This window comes from Suncus etruscus, chromosome 3 (assembly GCF_024139225.1).
Source record: "Suncus etruscus isolate mSunEtr1 chromosome 3, mSunEtr1.pri.cur, whole genome shotgun sequence".
Classification (NCBI taxonomy): Eukaryota; Metazoa; Chordata; class Mammalia; order Eulipotyphla; family Soricidae; genus Suncus; species Suncus etruscus.
This window is the reverse complement of record NC_064850.1, coordinates 88029554-88048241: the sequence shown is the minus strand read 5'-3', so window position 1 is coordinate 88048241 and position 18688 is coordinate 88029554. Positions and strand designations below refer to the sequence as shown.

Sequence of the window (18688 nt, the reverse complement as noted above, 5' to 3'; positions counted from 1 at the left end):
GTTCTGATAAGATGGTTCATATTTTTATTTTGTTTTGGAAAAATGGAGACATTCTAGGCAGGTTGTCTTTGGCATTGATTCTCTAGCAAACAATCAGTGGCCTGGATGACCTCAGGCTGTCTGGCACATTCTTTTCCACTCATACATGCACATATGCTCATAGAGTATTCACTGTTTTCTGGCTGGCTGTGTTTTCTCTCTTTCTGTTCCTTTTCCCTCTTCTTTATCTTTATATTCTCTCTGGGGTGTCTGCTTAAGGAGTCTTTGTGAGGGAAAAAAGACCATTAAAGGTTCTCAGAGGTAGTGCAACAGGCTTTGCATGTACTAGACTCAGTCCCCATATTGCACAGTCCCCCAAGCACTCCTGGAGCTACCCCTGAGAATCAATCAGAACACCTCTGGGTATAAAAAAACACACACACACATTACAAAATCATGAGGGCAATTTGGAAGCTGAGTCCCAAATGACCAACTGGAGAAATTCTCTGAAACTTACTCCAGTACAAGGTAGCCTTGCAAAAGCAAATGGAGATGGGAGTCCAGGATGAGTGGCATCTCCCCAATGGACATGGGCCTTCAGGCTCAGCTGGGGTGGGGGCCGGGGCATGAGTTCAGTATTCCTCAAGTTTTGTACATGTCCTAGTAGAATGTTTGTCTGTATCCTCAAATACAACATGAAGATTACCAGATGATAAAATGGATGAGAAGTGACATAATGGTGGGGGTCTTGGGCACTTTGGTGGTAATGAAGGTGCAGTGACTTTGTACATCAAGCCATAAAGGCTGGGACTGGAGAAACAGCACAGGGGTCACTTGCCCTGCATCCAACAGACCCTGACTAGAGTGGCCAGGAGTCACTCCTAGCAGAAGGATCTAGGAATAGCTCCTGTGCACTTCTGGGTATGCTCCCTAAAACATAAAGGTTATTACCATTATAATCATGACATCAAATAATAATAATAATAATAAACAACTATGTAATAATAAAAAGGAAAAAAGAGGCCCAAGAAGTTTGTTGGCAAATTTCTCTGTTAAGGGGCCAGAGTGGTGGTGCAAGCTGAAGGGCGTTTGCCTTGCATGTGCTAACCTAGGATGGACCCCTGGTACCCATATGGTCCCCCAAGCCAGCTTCCAGAGAAACACAGGAGAGCTCATAGCTGCCTGTAGTGCTCCTGACCAGAATGCAGGACATGGGGGAGAGAAGGCACTAGGGGTCAATTTGGGGCTAAAAGACAAGAGACCAGACCAGAATGATAGTCCAGGGTTAAGTCTCAAGCTTTACATATCCCTCACATCAGGTAGTTCCCCAAGCATTGCCAGGAGCAGCCCTGAAGACCCCCAAGCACTGCTGTGGTAGCCCAAATGATCTCCAGCACTGTAGGGCCTGAGGAACAGAGCCATGGACCCTTACATTAAGCTACAAACCTAACAATCCCCAGAAGTGACCTCAGGGTCCCTGAGCACTATTTGGGAGATCTTACTGCCCCCAAAGAGGTCAGAACATCTTTCTCCCTAGGTTTCAGGCTTGGACAAGAGTTGGGAGAAGAGAAGTGAGACTCCAGCAGAAGTGCCTCTGGCTCTCCCCTGAAGCCCTTTTTAGGAAAAGGTGGACAATTTGGGAGTGACCCCAACTTTATTTCCCAGTCCACCTGTGTCCTCTCCTACCTAAGTGTCAGTGCACCCAGCTGCTTGCCCTTCCTGCAGAAAGCCACGTGGACACAGCAAGAGAGGAACATCATTTATTTTATTAATAAATTATTAATAAAATTTATTATTAATAAAATTATTAATTTTATCATTCCTTTTCAAACACAGGCCTCAGCTGCTCTCTCAGCCCGGGTTACTGGCCATGGCTGAGATCCTGGTTCAGGACTGGGGTGCCCAGAAAGAGAAAAGGGAGCCCAAGCACTGCCACCCCCAATCTCTCCCTCTTAGCTTCAGCCAAACTCAGAGCAGAGGGAACTTGGGCTGAGTGGGACCAAAGAGGCTGCTTTCCTACATGTGTCCCACAGAAGAAAAGCTCTTTGGAGAAGATTGGTCCTTAGAGCCCCAGGAGAAATGCCAGGGGCCTCCTCCTGTCCCTTGAGGAGCAGAGGAGAAGCTGAAGGCCTGGTAGAGCCTCATCCTCTGACCAGCCATTCAGCCATGCCACATGAGTGACTGTCTTCAAACAAAGGTCCTGCCAGGTTTCCCAGTACTTGCAGCGCTGCTGTTCATGGAAAGGTCTGGAAGGCTGGGGTCAATCTCTCAGGAGTTGGTCGAGTGAGAGGTAGGCTAGAGAGATGGGACCCAGAGAGCCTCCAGTGTTGGCCCCATGGTGAAGGATGAAGAGTTCAGTCTGGGGCTAATGCTTCAGTGCCTCTGCACCCTGTGGAGCTCAGATGCCAGGTGCTGAGGGGATCCTGCTTAACCTGCAACCAAGGAGGCATCTCAACTGGAGAACGTGGGCCAAGCTGCTCCCATCAGCCCCGGCTCGAAGGAGCCCAGCTCTGCCTCACCTCCCAGCCAGACTGTGCCTGTCCCTGACTTTCTACAGATTCTACCCCTGGGAAGTTCCACAAGTCCCACCCCTGAGGCACTTTAGGCACCATAAAGGGATCAGGAAGAGGGAAAGTAATTTAAAGTGGGCTGTTTGACTATTTGGCTACAGCTCTGAGGAAGGAAGCACAAATTCAATCAAATAACTCTTGAGAGATCCATAAATAGGCTACAAATCACAGAAGAAAATTTATGTTAACACTAAAATTAGGACTTCCTGCCCTTGAGGGCTGTTTGGGAAAATTCCAGGACCTTAGAGCTTCCTCCAAGTAAATCTAGAGGCTAGATTCTCCCTGGGTAGAGGGGGCGGCAGAGAAGCCTCCTGAACCCTCTTGAACTTAAGGAACCCCTAAAACTGGACACTGAGTGCAAGCTCAGATGCTGCCTTTCTGCCCAGGACCAGGAGGTGGTGAGGGGAGCTCTGGTGGCTAGGCCACAGCCCTGGGGGCAACTCTCCTCTGTATGTCCCCTTGAACCCCTGCCCTGAATCCAATGATATGGGTTGTTGTTCCTGAATTATAGAGAAGATCGGGAAGAACCTGGTGGGCCTGCATTAGTGCGGGGCAGAGTGGGGTCCGTCTGGGTCTCTGCCCATCGTCCCCCAAACCCACTGGTTCCCATCAGGTAAGTGACAGGCATGTGCGGAGAGGGTGCAGAGGGCCTTGTCCCCCTGGACAATCAAAGAGGTCCTCTGACCTCAGGGTGAGGGCAGAGGCTGTGTCCAGTGCAGGCATGGATGCCCAAAACTGTGGCCGTATGTCCTGCTGCATTTCGAGGAGCCTGAGCCTGGAGTTCTCTGGTGTCCTTCTGTGGAACTACTCAGCCCCACTCCAGTGTCCATGACCCCCAGGAGGTATAGTCAGGCATCTCCCAAGGGCCAGAGAGACACTGGCCAGGATTCCCTGCGACCTCTGGATACTGCAGGAGGTGGGGAGAGTGAGCAGGGCAGCATCTCAGAGCAACTCACCTTTCGATGATGCGGTTGTTATCCAGGAGGTCAAAGGCCAGCAGCTTCATGTTCTCACAGAGCTCCTGCATGCTGTGCACAGGCAGACACAGCTGTAGAGTAGAGGCTTCCTCCAGAGTCCCCACCCACCAGGCAGCCTTATTCTCCTCACTCCCCCAAGCAAGGCCCTAGGCCCTTAAACCTCAGCATCCCTCCCCCCATCCCTCACTCTGTATTACTGAACAATCAGGTCCTCTGGCTCGGGGCTGGGATAAGCAGCTGTGAGGGGTGGTGAAGCCTGCACCTTCTTTGTTTGGTCCTGAAGGAGCTGGCCAGACAGTACGTCAAGGATCTGAAAGGAAGCCAAGCTTTGGTAAGAAGGGATGAACTAGCTCAGTGCAAGTCAGAGGTGATAAGGAAGGGTATTGGCATAGTATAAGACCCCTAGAATGCTCAGGCCTGCCCCCTCCCACCTCCTGAGGTCCCTCTGGCTCCCTAAAGTGCATCTGGCAATGCCCCCTGCACTCATCTGCAATCGGTACAACAGCCTATGGACGAGGCCTATCTCTTAGAGAGGCCCAGACTATAAGATGCAGGGCCCAGCACAAGTGGCCTCTGGGGCTGCCCTGGGCTCTTCACGGACAGCAGCTCAGAGGACACATGCCCTCACAGCACTGCAGCGCCTCCTGGAGGATCTGCACTGGAAAAGCCCTTGAGACTGAGCACGTGCCTGCCTGCTGCTCCTTCCACCCCACCTCGGCCCTGAAGACAGACTTCTCACCCACGAGCTGACTGGACTTGGTCTGGAGAATCTCCCCCAAGGCAGGGGAACCACCTGGGTGCCTCAGGGCCCTGAAGATCCCAACCTTGCTGAGGCTTTCCTGGGCTCCCTGAGCTTCTGTGTTGCAGGCCGACACGGAGCAGCCAACCAGGCGCAGGTGGGTCCTAGTCTCATGTGCCACCCTAGGGAACAGATGAAAGTCAGCCAGGCTTCCCACCATGCATACAGTCACAGAGAAGAGTCCTCCAAGGAGAGCTGATGGAACCAGACACAGCCTTGCCTTCTATATCTGCCCTGCAGGTTGGGGGCAGGGAGAAAAGACATCATGGGGAGCTGAGGTTGGCCTGCAGTTGGGCAAGGGCACCCTGCCCTGTAGACTGAGCCTGGGCCAGACCAGGCTCTAGAGAGGTGAATAAGTCCACACAGAACCTGCACATGCTCCCATTTCCAGGGCAGACTGATGTCAAGACTCTAAGGATCTCTCTTTCTGGCAGAGGGAGTGAGCACAGATGTTCTCCACTGCACAAAAGAGTTAGACCAGTCCTGTCTGTAGAGCAGAATTTCTCAGCTTGCTCCAATGGTGGCCCCTGCAGAGTGGCTGATTTCCTTTTCTCATGCTGCCCACCCCCAAATCTTTCTGCATTTACATGATTTTCACAGCACCAGACACAGTGGCCAAAAACAGAAAACAGCTTAAGAAGTCATTGACAGGGCTGGAAGAAGGTCTAACCCCCAAACAGTGAGTTCACCATTTGCAACAATATGGACCCATATTGGGGTCTGTGTGCTCAGGCACAAGACAGGTCATTACCTTATCCACTTGCCATGTGTGACCAGAGACGCCTGATACTTCTGGACGCACTCCTCCTGGAATACCTGTAGGAGCTTTTTGGCTAAATGACTAAAGTTGACTCTGAAAAGACAGAACACCAGTACAGAGCTAAGCAGCAGAGCTGCCAAGGCACAAACCTAGCAGCCCTGGATCTCACCATCTCATCACATACTTTGCGCCTGGTCCCTGGGCCCAAAGGAGAAGTGGAGGGTGTCACATGTGTGCATGGAAGTGGAGCACATCAAAGGAGAAAGGAGGCAGACAGAACCCTCTCTCAGGTCACACCCCAGCAAGGTAAGTCCCCAGGGAAGCGAGGGAGAAGGAGGGGAGGGCAGGGCAGGGCAGAGAGGGGGGTTGGAACATCAACATCAGGAAGCTACTGGAAGCCTAGTGCTTAGGAGACAGGCAAGTGGGAAGGAGGAGGCGGGAAGCCACTGAAGACTATTAGGAAAGGACATCCTAACTACATCTTGTTCCAGCTAGAAGCCAATCAGGCCATATTAACATTGCTTTTGAGCAACTTCTGATTCAGTCACCCCATCTCTATCTGGGCCTCGGAGACCTTGTCTCAGACCCTGTCAGACCCAGTCCAGCTGGGGCCACCACCACTTCCCTTCTGGCCCAGAGAGCTTTTCTGCCCTGGTGCCCAGTATCTGCCTCACCCTCCAGCAGGGGACAAGACACTCACTTATCTAGTTTGTGAATCTGCTCCTCATTGTAGTTGAGCCCTGGAAGGAACAGAGAGGAATCATGGCAACTGAACTGCCAACGAAACAGATCATCACAAAGTTTGGAAGACAGCTACAAAGTTAAGAATTGCCCGCCTAGTGCCTGTCCCACGGGAGACTCCTGGGCACCGGAAATGCTTCCAGCACCCAGGGTACAACATTAGGATGAGAAAGGGACTTCCAGACACAGAGGTACCAGGAGGGTATCGCCTGGAGGGCAGAACCAGCAGGCCCTGAAAGCTGGACCTGTCTTCAGCCCCAACTCCTTGCTCTAAGCTCACAGTACCAGGGAGAGGCTGTCCCCTGCTGGGCAAGGGGAGGGTGAGTCAGGTGCCCACATGCCAAGAGTGCAGTGAGTGACTGGTGCCAACTCAGGATCTCTGGGAAACAGCTCCCTCTCTGTACCACACAGGGTCCTTTGCGGAGCTGTAGACACTGCCCAAATCAAAGTTCTGAGCGTGCCACAAAATGGCTTCTTTCAGCACTCCAGGTGTTAGTAGTCACGGTTTATTTTAAAGATTAAGAAAGGCATCTGTGAGATCAGCAGAAATCAACCTCCTTTTGAGGCTAGAAGAGAGGGTGTTTGTAAAAGCACTTGGGCGAGGTGGAGAGACGACTTCCTTTGCATATGGGAGTCCTGGGTTGGATCTCAGGCACTACCAAGAGTGGGCAACAAGTAGAAACCAGCCCCTGGTGATGTTCCAAACTCCCCCAATAAATTAGTAAGTAAATTTAAAATAATAATTTATATTAAATATGAAGTGATAATTTGGATATACTGGGTGAGAAGAAGCCATGGGGATCAGCATCCCACTTTATTGCTAGTGCAATAAAGGTTGTTTCTCAGACCCCTTTCTGGAGAACCTGTCCCACTGAGGGCCCTGAATCATCTTCAAAAGCCTCTGGGGCCACAGCTGCGAGGGGGAGTGGGGAGTGGCTCGGATCAGCTGCTCACCGGAATCCGTGGAGCTCCAGCACACCGAGGGCTCTGAAGGCCCCACCCCAGGGAGCATTTAGGAACAGAGGGTGACAGGAAGATGGGGGAAGACTTGCTGCCCTCCCCAGCTCACCTGGTCTCAGTCTGGATTTCTTGAACTGTTTGTAGATGACGAACATCTTGTCCACACAGCACTGAATCTCCTGGATGCTGACAGCAGGAGACAAGCCCAGTGAAAGGGGAACCACATGGGGCAGCATGGGGATGAAGGAGTGACTATGCAGGAGCCAATCATTGTCTCCAGGACCAGCCTTGTGGGCAGAGATGTCTCTCTCCTATTTCTAAGTCTGAGCCATTTATTCTTAGACTGGTTCCTTCTCTTGAACAGTCATGTACATGCACAACATGCTATTATTTAAGTTACAGGATGACAGGAGATATGGGCATTTGTCACAAAGACTTATAAGACTCCTTCAGAGATGCCTTGGCCTGAGGGGTTCTTCTAATGGACAGAGGTGGCTCAGCCATTCGGGAAGGGCAGAAGCAGTGAAGCCACACCTTTCTGACACACCCAACTTTGCATATGGCTGACCTGGGAGTAATCCCTGGCACCCCATATGATCCCTGAGTGCAGAGCCAGGAGTAACTCTGGGCATCGCTGGGTGTGGCCCCAAATCCAAAAAAGGTCTTGTATCAAACTGGAGGAAATAAGAGGCAGGGCCTCTCCTGAGGCCCTCAGAAGTATCTCAGGGTACTATTTCTGGTTGCTTACAGCCACTTTGTTTGTGGTTTTAGGTGTGAGTGGGTGGGCATGGGGCCTTATCATGTCTACTTAGCAATATTTCTGCCCTGTGTCTTTATCTCAATTGTTTCTGGGCAGAGCATGATACTTTCTGTCAGGTTCCTGACTCGCCCCCTAGCGGACCCCATGGCTAACAGGTCCTCACATCACTCTATCCATGGGTTTAAGGTGGAGAGTAGGCACTCAACTCCGTGATGCCCTTGGTTTCAGTAAGGCACCTTGATGCACAGACAATACATCTAACCGGTCTGGGGTACTCCTCCCACACTCAGTCTCGGGAGGACTGGAGCACTCAGCAATTCAGGCTGGACTCAAGAATGCTTCAAGCCAACCTAGGCCTGACTTGGAGCACAAACAGTCCAGAACGAAGCCTGTGGGGCTCAAGGGTTTGAGTTCCAAGCTGCGGACCCATGTTCCCCTGCACCTTGGACCTTGATCTGTCCAGCTCAGGTGGGCAGCCCTGATCTGAAGCCCAAGTGCTGTGACTTGGGGTCGGCCTTTGGGGGGAGATGCTCATCTCCGAAGAGGGTTCAGAGAGTCAGAGCCATAGGGAGGGTTCTGTTAGTGGCCTAAGTAAACAGAGAGACCCGAGCACAACCCAGAAGAGCTCAGAAGGAAACAGGACTGTTCTTGTGTTGATGTCAGCACCTGCTCACATTTCCAACTCCCTCTCTGAACCCCTGCATGTGGTAGGACCCAAGTTCTTTCCCTTATGACTAGTCTCGGGGGAGATCTGGCTGGTTCCTGGATCCCACCCAGGGTGCCCACCCCTGTGCAGACAAAGGGCCCTAGTCTGACCCTTTGAGGTGTCTACCTTTTGCCCCCACACCCAGGAAATCCCACAGACCTTCTGTCCGCATGTACCTGGGCCCGGCTCTCCAACAGTTCAGCGCTCAAGGAGCTCATTCTCAGCTGTGTCTCTCTGACACTGTGGGAACATCTGGAGAGGACCCCCGCCAACTGCAGGACCAAAAGACAGGCCCAGAGTCCTGAGCGGAGCTCTGCAGACAGCCCCCAGCTCTGCCTTGGCAGCCCCATATCTTACCGTCTGAAGTTTAGAGCGAAGCTCTGCAGCCTTCTTCACTTCCTGCAGCTCGGGCGCCCCAGCCACACTGCTGCACCTCGGGGAAAGACAGAGAAACCTTCCATGAGGGAGCTATAGGCAGAGTTACTCCCAGGGCATGTGGGTGGCAGCATTCTGGGGCAACTTTGCCAGGGTTTGGGGGTCCTCTAGAGAAGTCTATGTATGTCCCTTCTTCCCAAGCATTATAAGGAACAAAGGCTAAGGGTAGCAGAAATAGCTGGTCTTGGGGTTAGAACTCAACTAACTGCATAAGACAGGCAGCTGAGGGTTTTGAAAATACATGACTAATGGCAAGGGATACTGTCCTTACCCTTCCAGGGAACTATCTCATGGTAACAGCAACTTACTGAGTAGGCACCTTAGCAGTTATGATACTGGCCCTGTGGAAGGATCCACTTGGGCATGGTGTTACATCAATATGAAATGATTGTGTGCAGCCCAAGCAATACTTACTGACTGGCAGGGAGATGTATCTGTTCAACAGAGACATCAGCCTCTAAGCCACAAGAGCCAGGTGGGCTAGAAGTGTCCCTACATCACTTTTGAGGTTTCTATCTCCAAATGTTGGACCTGTCTACACCCAGCATAGAAATCTACATTTATAGGGAACCTGGGGCAAGTACAAGCCAGATGTCACCAGAGAATTCTGGAAGAATCTGGAAGGTGGAATTATGGGGGTGACTCACTGAGCCACCAGTGCTCTTAAGGAGAAAGCGGCTTGCAGGTCAGAGAGCCAGGGGGTATTGCTTTTTGACTGGGTCCCTCTTTGGCTCAGGAAAACCATCTGGAAAGAAAGTGTGAGTGGGGAATTGGGATGCACTGGGGTGGGGCTGGACGCTCATTCGAAGCCGAAATTGGGCTGAGTCAGTGGTGCTGGTGCTTCCCAAAAGAACTTCCAGAAGGAGAAATGCTACTAGGCCCCTTCAGTCTCATCTTTGCCTGCCCATGTTCCAGCTTTCAACAACCAGCATCACTTCTTAAACACTCATAATTAGGAATAACAAGTCCTGTGTGTTTGGGCTTGGAAATGGTAGCAGAGGTGGCATCAGGAATAAAACAGGCACCACTGATGGTGGGTGCCAGCTCAGTTCACCACTATCCCTCCTAGGCCTGGACAGATGACTGACCATATTAGGGGGTTTGGGGGCCAGAGGAGTGAGACCTGGGCAGGGGGAGGCACAGGCTCGCCTTACACAGCCAGCAGCCTTGCTGTCATGACAGCTTTCATCTTCCTTTTGAGGGGGGCACAGCTCTGTCCTGCCACTCTGTTCACAGAGACAGCTCAGATTTCACTATGTATAGCAGTGGATGACCAAGGATGTGGGAGCTAAGACCAGAGGATGTGCAGGAAGAAAAGGGAACACAAGGGGAAAGGCATGGAAATTGTCTTGAGGCAGCAAGTCTCCCCTTGGACTGCAGCTGTCTGTTGCTCACCAGACTCCAGAGGGGCTATCCTGCCTGAGCCAGGCTCTAGTAGTCTCATCCTGACCAGTGGGCTCACATGCTGCTTCCCACCCACAAAACCTCAATGATCGGTTGTGTGTGGTCCCAAACTATCAATGGGACTCCATCTAATTTTCCCACATGCCCCCAGCATGCAGTTTCAGAGGAATGCAATACTGGGGGAGTCACCAGTCCTAGGACTTTTGGGACTTTCTAAGGACACATGGGACACACAGAATGTAGGGTTCCTGGCACAGTTTCCATTCCTATCAGCCTCTTGGCTGGGAGCCAGTCTTCACCCTTCCCTCTTGGGCTGGTGCTAGAGCTGTTTCCTCTTCTACTAGCTCCTTATCTAACTTAACCCCACAAGGCTGTCATGGAGGAGAGGAGGCAACAGAGTTCCCAGGATGCTGAGCTGAGGGACTGGAAAGCATGTGCATTGGGGATGCTGGTTGGGCCAAAGGCCCCTTCAGGTGGGGAGATAGCCTAGGAGGGGAGTTGTTGCCAGAGGCACCTTCTAGTGTGGCTGAAACAGCAGTACTGCTCTGTGCAGGGGGCACGAGCGCATACACAGACACAGACACAGACACAGACAGACACACACACACACACACACACACACACACACACACACACAGCTGGAAGCTTTAGTCAGCCATGCCAACTGTGCCCACCAGTCAGGGCCAGACACCCACCTTTCAGTGCCCAGGCTGCTGCCGAGGAAGAGGAGGGCCATTTGAATGATGTCCAGAGTCCTTCGGCATGTGGACTGCAGCATCTCCCTGCTCAGCAAGACTAGGGTCAGGATCTGCACCCAGGGTGTCCCATCTGCTCACCTTCAGGGGTGGGAGACTCACACAAACCAATACAGCCCTCGAAGTGTCAGCTCCTGCCCAGTCTGCAGGGTTCGTGCCAGTCGGAGGGCCTGGTGGCCGGCACCCAGCGCACTCTGGAACACAGCGGCAGGCAATCAGATCCAAACATTTGACCCTGCTCAGTTCTGCTCCCACTCCGGGGGTCCACACCTCACCTTGGCAGTACTGTAATCTGCTTGCAGGTCCACTTTGGGGACAAACTTGGGGACATCCAGAGCAGCTGTAGATAAAGACTCAGTCTGAGGGGGTTGCCTATATGGTCCTAGGTGAACTCGGAGTTCATTTTTCCAGCTCACACACCTGTCAGGGCCAATTTCCCCCCTTAAACTTCATTAAGAGCCTGGAGGCTCATGTTCCAAGACTGCCATGTGCTTTCTATATGTGGTTTCTCACTGCCCCCTTGTGTTCTATTTGGAGAACTACAGTCTTGAACCCAAGCTCCTATTTTCCGGCATCCCATATGGTCCCCCCAAGCCAGGAACAATTTCTGAAGGCATAGCCAGGAGTAAACCCTGAGCGTCACCAGGTGTGGCCCAAAAACAAAATAAACGAAAAAAGAATTAAGCCCAACTCCAGGCAGTATTAGTAGAGCAGCTGGGAAAAGACAGAAAATGAGTGATTCTACTAAACGTATTTATGAATAAAAGCACCTAAACAAGAGGAATAAAACAGTTCAGACCAAAGACACTGCAGACAATGATTTTGTATTTTTCTTTTCCTTTACCTAAGCTCCTATTTTAACGGCCAACAGAAGTGCTAAACCGGTTTGGGGTGGTGCTTCCCGGGACTGAAGGCCCTGAGGGGATCTCCATGATGAAACTGGCATCACTCAAGTTCAACTAGAACTTGGAGAACAAAGGACTATAATTCCAACCTTATTCCCTTCCACCCCAAATTCCCAGATGCTCCAGAGTTAGCAGATGTATTAAATCCAAATCCATGGGGACAAAGAGACAGTGGGTAAGGCATGTGCCTTGCATGTGACTCCAGTTCAATCTCTAGCTTCAGACATAAGCTCTAAGCGCCACCAGGTGGCCTCCACCCTCACACCCCAGTCCAGATCTCCCTATTCCAATAGACACCTCTTTCATCACTCTGGAAATGCTGTGAGGCCAGAGTGTCCTGTGGCATTTCAGTAGCAGATGCAGAATTAGAGCCCAGATCTGGTCACCCAAAGAAGCAGCCACAAAGAAAATTAGATCCCAGACCCCCACCCTGGCCTTGAGTCCCTGGTCCTGAGGAGAGTCTGTAGGGGAGAAAGCTGTAGCCACTGGGCCTACTCACGGTCCCTGAAGGCCAGTCCCTTGGGGTTCTCACTGGCCTTGCTGAACAGGGTCAGGGGGCTGATTGCTGATGTGGGTGCAATATGCTGTGCTGAGAGGCTGGGCTCGAGGACACACAGGTGACCCTCAAAGAGATACTCTTGGTGCTGGGGCTCTACACCCGTCTGCTCATGCACGGCATCCAGGAAGATGGCAATCCTAGAGAGCAGGGAGGGCAGTGTGGGAGCTTTGTCTGCAGAGAAGATGGAAGTTTCCCAAAGGAGGACTAGTTGCACTTTGTCTTGACAAAGGTAGACAGAGGCAGAGGTGGAGCAGAATCCAGAGGTCTCGGCCTCTTCCCACCAGCCACACTTCTTGTTTGGATTCACCGAGCCCTACCCCTGAGATTTACACACATTGTAAAGGCCATGGAATGTTGGCAGCCCAACAGCCATTAAGTCAAGAATTGCATGGCACCATACTCTTGTGGGGCTTGTATTCCTTCCAAAGCAGAGTGGACACAGAGACTTCCATTTTTGAGCCTGTACTACACTGCCTGGAGCACAGTGCTCTGCGGGTGAGGTTTTGCTACTCAGGGCACTCACGTATTGTGTGCGTGGATGTAGACATGGTGAAGAAGGGCCTGTGATAGGGAGAAGACGTGCACGATGACGCGCTGCAGGATGTCACTCGTCTCTGCGAAGAACTGGTCGAAGCACCAGCACTTGGCCTGCTCCACCTCCAGGATGTTAGCCAAGATGGGCACCAGCTGGTTCTGCAGTCCCCTGCTCTCCCAGACATGGAGACTGTTAGGGAGGGCTCTGCATGTGCTCAGTCCCGTGGAGGTAACGGGCAAAGCTGGACCCCCCCACCCCACCCCACCCCCAAGAAGCCAAGGCCAGGAGGAACTGGGAGCTCTAAAGCTGCCAATTGGCAAAGAGAATCTTGCCCCTAAAGTGACAGGTGGGTGCTGCCCCTGTAGCCTGCTCACAGGGACAACTGGCAAGTGCTGGGCAGGGTGTAGCTCCACTCCAGGGGCCCATTCTCCCGCTTCTGTGTGCCCGCAATGGCTCCAGCTGGCTTCTCAGTGGTGATCCGGTACCTGGGTTAGTAGAGGGTGGGGCTGGGTCAGTGGAACCCCATCATCAGGCCTTCAGGAGTACAGACTCAGCCGAGACGGCTCAGGGCACCAACTCAAGGCAGTCAGTCTCTCCCAGGGAGCCTGGGAATGGAATCTGAGGGTCCAGGTTCTCAGCCAACTGTTTGCTATTTGCTTGGCTTGGTGTTGACCCTTCAGGGTGGTACAGGGTTGGGCCTGTACCCCCCACCCCAGTCTAATACAGCATCCCTTGCTTCCCCCTACCCATCCCCTTCTGAAGTGAATGAGAATGTTACTATTTGGTCTGACTTCGATGCTATCTTTGGCACCTGGGAACATGCCTGGTCCCCAAATGACCTACGAAGTCATATGCAATATGTGCTTTCCTAGGAGGAGAACCCTGAAATGGGGGTACCATCTCTCTGCCCCTTCACCCTGATGGCTAGGCACAAGGAGTACTGACTCCCCAGAAAGCAAGAATGGACCTTGCACAGGGACTAGTTGGCTGGGTTCTGCCTGAGCTGATGGTAGGGTGGGGTGGTATGGCAGGTGGAGGAGGGAGAAAGCTGAGCAGAGACCCGAAGTCAGGTCTGAGGCTTAGACTCAATTGGAAAGGGGTAATTCAGCGTTTGGTTGGAGAGACTAGGAACAGAGGTGTAAAAGGAGCCTGGGGCGGGGCACAGGAACCAGAGGAACATTGGGTTTGAGGCCATCCAGGCCTGTGGCCAACCGTACATGATCTCCTTGTTGCGCCTTGGCCCACCAAAGGGGACAAAGGGCAAGTTGCCTGTGGCTGCATGGTACAAGGTCACTCCAATGCTCCAGAGATCCACAGTCACCCCGAACGCCTTTTGCTGAGGCTTTCGAAGAACTGCCCGCTCGTACATGTCAGGGTGCTGTGGAGGGAGGAGCAAAGAGCAGTCAAGGGACTTCACTTCCTCTGCCTCAAAGAGGCATGAGAAGCATCCGAAGTGGCTCCTTTACCCAGCCCTGAAAAGCAGTCAGCCTGTGCCAGCCCCTGGGAGGTTCACATAGAAGAGCCACTGGAGGTGGGGGCACAATAGGCCCCATCAGGCTCTCAGTGTCCTGCTCACCAGGTACTCCTCGGTCCCATAGACAGAGACAAACTTCTCGTCATCTTCAAGATCCCGGGCAGCACCGAAGTCGGTGAGTTTGTAGATGCTCTGGCCCTGGGATCCGACGAGACGCATGATGTTCCCAGGCTTGATGTCTCGGTGCACAACACCGTTCTCCCGCAGGTGGTTCATGCCGGCCACTGCATAGGGACAATTGATTCTGGGGTTCATCCCAAGGGAGGGCTCTCCTGGCTCCTCGGGTCAAAGATCCTCGGGGCTGATAGAGCCATGGGAAAGGCTAGGCAGAAGTAGACATAGGACAAGGAGGATTGTGGTCTCAGGGCTTCCCTCCTAATTCCCCCAAGAAACTCAAAGAGCTGTGTGCTGTCCCCATCAATTTGCCTTTATTATCATTACTTTAGATTTATGCTTTTGGGGTTATGGGGCTATACACAAAAGTGCTAAAAGGTCACTCCTGGCTTGGTGCTCATAGCATCATATTGGTACAGGGTTGACAGCAAGCAAGATAAATGCTTATCTCTATACTTTATCTCCAGAAGTTTTTTTTTTCCTTTTTTCTTTTTTTTTTATGTCAGATGGAGAACGTATCAACATGGTAACAAGATTTAAAGGAGGCACATGTCACACAAACATGCTTATAAACCGGAAAAGGGGCCTGAGGTCATACTTCCTAGTGCTCAGGGGTTATTCTTGGCTTTGTGCTCAGGAATGACCCTAGTGTTATTTGAGGAACCATATACAGTGCCGAAGAGCAAACTGGAATTAGCAACATGCTAGACAAGACATTTTACCCTTGCACTGTCTCAGAGCCCATGAAGCAGTTTTAGAGCTCAGTGGCAGACACTTCCTCAACACTCAAATATTTGCTTAACTTCACCAAGTTCCCCAACATAAATCTCAGGGAGCCACCCCTCTCCATGCTCCTGCCTGGCTCCAGGTGGGGCTACCCGGCCCTGCGCTGGTGTGAAGGGCTTCTTGCAGGAGAGGAGCTTCTATGTCTACCTGCAGTGCTGCAAGGTTCACAAATGCCTCCCTTTGAAGGTTACTGACCAGTCACTGCATTGTCTACCCACTTGCCTTTCCCTGGGCTCTTTCCACTGTGCAGCCTGACTAATGTTGCCGTTTACACTTGGCACAGCCTGCTAAATTTTTCTGGTGTGTGTGTGTGTGTGTGTGTGTGTGTCTGTGTGTGTGTGTGTGTGTGTCAGAGCAGGGAATTAAAGCTAAATTTTCTGGTGTGTGTGTGTGTGTGTGTGTGTGTGTGTGTGTGTGTGTGTGTGTGTGAGAGAGAGAGAGAGAGAGAGAGAGAGAGAGAGAGAGAGAGAGAGAGAGAGAGAGAGAGAAGGGAATTAAAGCCCAAGGCCTTATATAGGCAAAACAGGTATGCTTCACTACTGAGCCACATACTTAGTCTTAAATATTGTTCTGAGTTGGAGTTTGAAACATGGGTCAGCAGGAACCAGTCCTTGACCTTTCCTCTGTTTCTGGGAGTGGAGTCTGGGTCTGAATATTCCCGTGATTGGATATTAGAAGTGCCTGAGAAAAAGGGGCCCCCAGTGACTTACCCACACAGCGCAGTACCACCAGGAACTCCTCCTCGGGTAGCCCGAATGCATGCTCGGGGCTCTCAAGCACACTGAGGAGGCTGCCGCTCGAGCAGTACTCCATCACCAGCACCTTCTGGCGGCTGGCCCCCTGGGTCAGACAGGGGAACCTCAGAGAGGGCAGAGGAGCTTTTTCCTTTTCCCAGCTTTTACCCCCAAACTCCTCCTCTCCAGAGCCCAGATTCTGTCCTGCCTTCCCTCCCTGGTTCTCTGCTGAGTCCTCTCAATGGAGCTCCAATGGAGTTCCTTTTACAGGAAGTCCTCTTAGACTGGGTCTAAGCCCTCCTTTGACCTTCTTTCCTTCTTGGGGGATGGGGGTACACCCAGTGGTGCTTTAGAGCCACACTTGATTCTGCACTCAAGGAAGCATATGCAGTGCTGGTTCTGAGCCATTGTCAGGGCCACAGCCACATCCTAGGCAAGTGCCTTAACCAATGGACTCTCCAGTCCCTGCATTCTTTCCTCTTCATTTGAAAGCTCTGGATCAGCTGCCTGGCACATAACTAAGTCTCTGTCACATGTGGCCTAAATTATCCAAGTCAGGGAGCTTCAAGGACAGGCCACCCTCTGTGGACCAAGCTCTGGACCCACCGTCTCCTCCACGGCAAAAAGCTTGACGATATTCTGATGGTTCAGCTTCCGCAGGACTTCAAACTCCCTCACCTGCACCTCGTGGGGGCGCCGGTAGCTGGCAGCATTGAAGACCTTCACAGCGACCAGCTCCCCGGATTTCTGTCATGGGGAACACGGCTGTAAATCCCTCCTGACCTGGGAGGCATCCTTCCCGATTCCAGAGATGAGGTGGGGCACATCTCCCAATAGTTCTACTCAAAAGGGCTGGGCAGCTCTGGGAGAGAGCAGAAGGGTCTGCTAGTGGGTTGCCACTATCATTCTTGCAATATAACAATATAACTGCGGTGCAGGAATACCCCCCAGTTTAGCACAGCCTGACCACATGCTCAGGCTGGGGGTGGTGAGAGCTGCAGGAATCTCTTCCATCTATTCCTGGTGGCGGGGGGGGGGGGGGGCTAGCCAGTCTCCAGAGGTTACTAAGTCTCTCAGGGCTGCCTTGAATCTGAACCACCATACCAAGGACCCCCTCTCCTGAGTGCCCCAGTGTTGCAGAAGAAAGCAAAGAGGTCTAGCCCAGTTGGCACCAGGGTGAAGAACAAGTAGGTTGCAGCAGTACCTTGTTCCGGGCCTTGTACACGCTGGCCGTGGCCCCCTGGCCCAGCAGGTCGTCCGTGTGCCATAGGTAATTGATGGTGCTCTGCATTCCTGCCCCACTGCCAGCCACCTTCAGCCTGCAGAGGAGCACACAGAGGCCCAGGGGCCAGTCTGAGTAGTGGCTGTGCTACCCCAAAAGTATTTCATGGGGTCATGGGGCGGGGGGAGGCGGCGGCACAAGCATTTTAAAGCACTGAAAAGTTCAGTAACTTCCCCTGGAGCAATGCAATGGGCCTGGCCTTAACCTGGCCCCCACGCATGCCTCCTGAGCCCCTCCTCTGCCCTCTCACAAAAAGCAAACCCTTTTGTTCCAGGCAACAAGAGTCCTCAGGTGCTGGCACCCAGACCTGGGATTATCCCAGGAAGCAGAAACAGAACTTGAAGGAAGAGCTCTGGGTCAGGCAGGCAGCGTGACCCACTGGACCACAAATCTCCAGGATTGCGACACTGGCCCTCCCCACCCACTCACCCAGGCACACTGCTTCCTGCTGCAGGCGGGGCCTGGGTGTGAGCCCGTGGGTGAGCATAGGGGCAAGGGGTCAAAGAGCACTGGAGCCCCAGAGAAATCTATCAAATGTTTATCCTGGCCTTGTCTTCTTCCAGAAGCACTTATTTCCTGGAAGGGACTGAGCCACTGTCTCTAGTCCAGCTTAGTGCTGGGGCCCGCTGGGTGGGCAGGACTGGCTCGGGCAGTGTCTCTAGCTAGCGCCTATATTTTCCTTTCCGCCCGGCTTCCCCTGGGGAGCCCACTGCCCTTGGCTCTTTGCTGGAAGGCACGTCAGGAAGGGTCAGATCCCAGAGGTCTCGGCCGGAGATCAGCGTTCACACTTGGGGTTGCTACAGGTCATCCCACAGCACCCATGGGCCTCGCGTGGTCTGGCTTTCCCCCTAAGCTGCCGAGGAATCAGTTCGGGGGCAGGGAAGCTGAGCAAGCACCCCACGCGCCCCTCCTGGCAAGAAGCTGCAGGCTGGGAGACCGGCTCGCCCCGAGACGTCTCGGCTGGAGCTGCGGGTGCAGAGGGGCGAGGGGGAGGGAGGGGCGGCCGGCGCGGCAGCTCGGGTCCCCACGCCCCTCTGCACAGCCCAGGTCCCCCGGGTCCCCTCCACGCACTTACTGGGTCCGGGCCCGGCTCCCCGGCAGCGCGCGCGGCGGGTCGGGTCGGCGCCGGCAGGGCGCGTCCGGGAGCCGAGCAGGCCGGAAAGAGGCGGGTGCCGAGTGTCGCCTCCATCAAAGGCGGCGGCGCCCCTTAACCCTTTCCTGTTTGTCTCCGTCCCGCCCCGCCCTCGCCCGCCCGCTCCCGCCGCTTCCGGCCCTTCCCGCCCGCGCCCTCGCAGGCTCCGCAGACCGGGCCCCGGAGGGTGGGCGGCGGTGGGCGAAGGGCCGTCGCGGGCGAGGCGGGCGAGCTAGCCCGGAGGAGGGCCCAGCGTGGGGA

The 18688-nt window shown here is 53.2% G+C and overlaps 1 protein-coding gene and 1 pseudogene across 1 annotated transcript; both read right to left on the bottom strand.

Moving 5' to 3' along the window:
• Positions 1 to 1803: 1803 nt before the first annotated feature.
• On the bottom strand, positions 1804 to 17329 carry IKBKE (inhibitor of nuclear factor kappa B kinase subunit epsilon). The gene is made up of 20 exons (XM_049770940.1): positions 17218 to 17329; positions 16620 to 16760; positions 15990 to 16119; positions 14422 to 14603; positions 14063 to 14223; positions 13220 to 13330; positions 12834 to 13013; positions 12251 to 12447; positions 11122 to 11186; positions 10949 to 11040; positions 10787 to 10873; positions 8610 to 8685; positions 8412 to 8524; positions 6896 to 6972; positions 5786 to 5825; positions 5077 to 5178; positions 4351 to 4447; positions 3724 to 3836; positions 3506 to 3577; positions 1804 to 2411 (listed from the first exon to the last, which is right to left on the bottom strand). Exons 1-20 carry the CDS (start codon positions 17302 to 17304, stop codon positions 2378 to 2380), a joined length of 2157 nt encoding a protein of 718 aa, XP_049626897.1. The 5' UTR covers positions 17305 to 17329; the 3' UTR covers positions 1804 to 2377.
• LOC126005339 (uncharacterized) lies at positions 14994 to 15078 on the bottom strand (annotated as a pseudogene).
• Positions 17330 to 18688: the final 1359 nt, after the last annotated feature.

Bases quoted from the DNA above. Each gene is read 5' to 3' on its own strand.
- IKBKE (XM_049770940.1), bottom strand. From the start codon at position 17,304: ATGCAGAGCACCATCAATTACCTATGGCACACGGACGACCTGCTGGGC. The intron at 16,120-16,619 runs GTGGGTCCAGAG...TGTCTGACCCAG, and splicing joins TTTTTGCCGTGGAGGAGACG to GGGGCCAGCCGCCAGAAGGT. The intron at 14,604-15,989 runs GTAAGTCACTGG...GTCCCTATGCAG, and splicing joins GGTGGTACTGCGCTGTGTGG to TGGCCGGCATGAACCACCTG.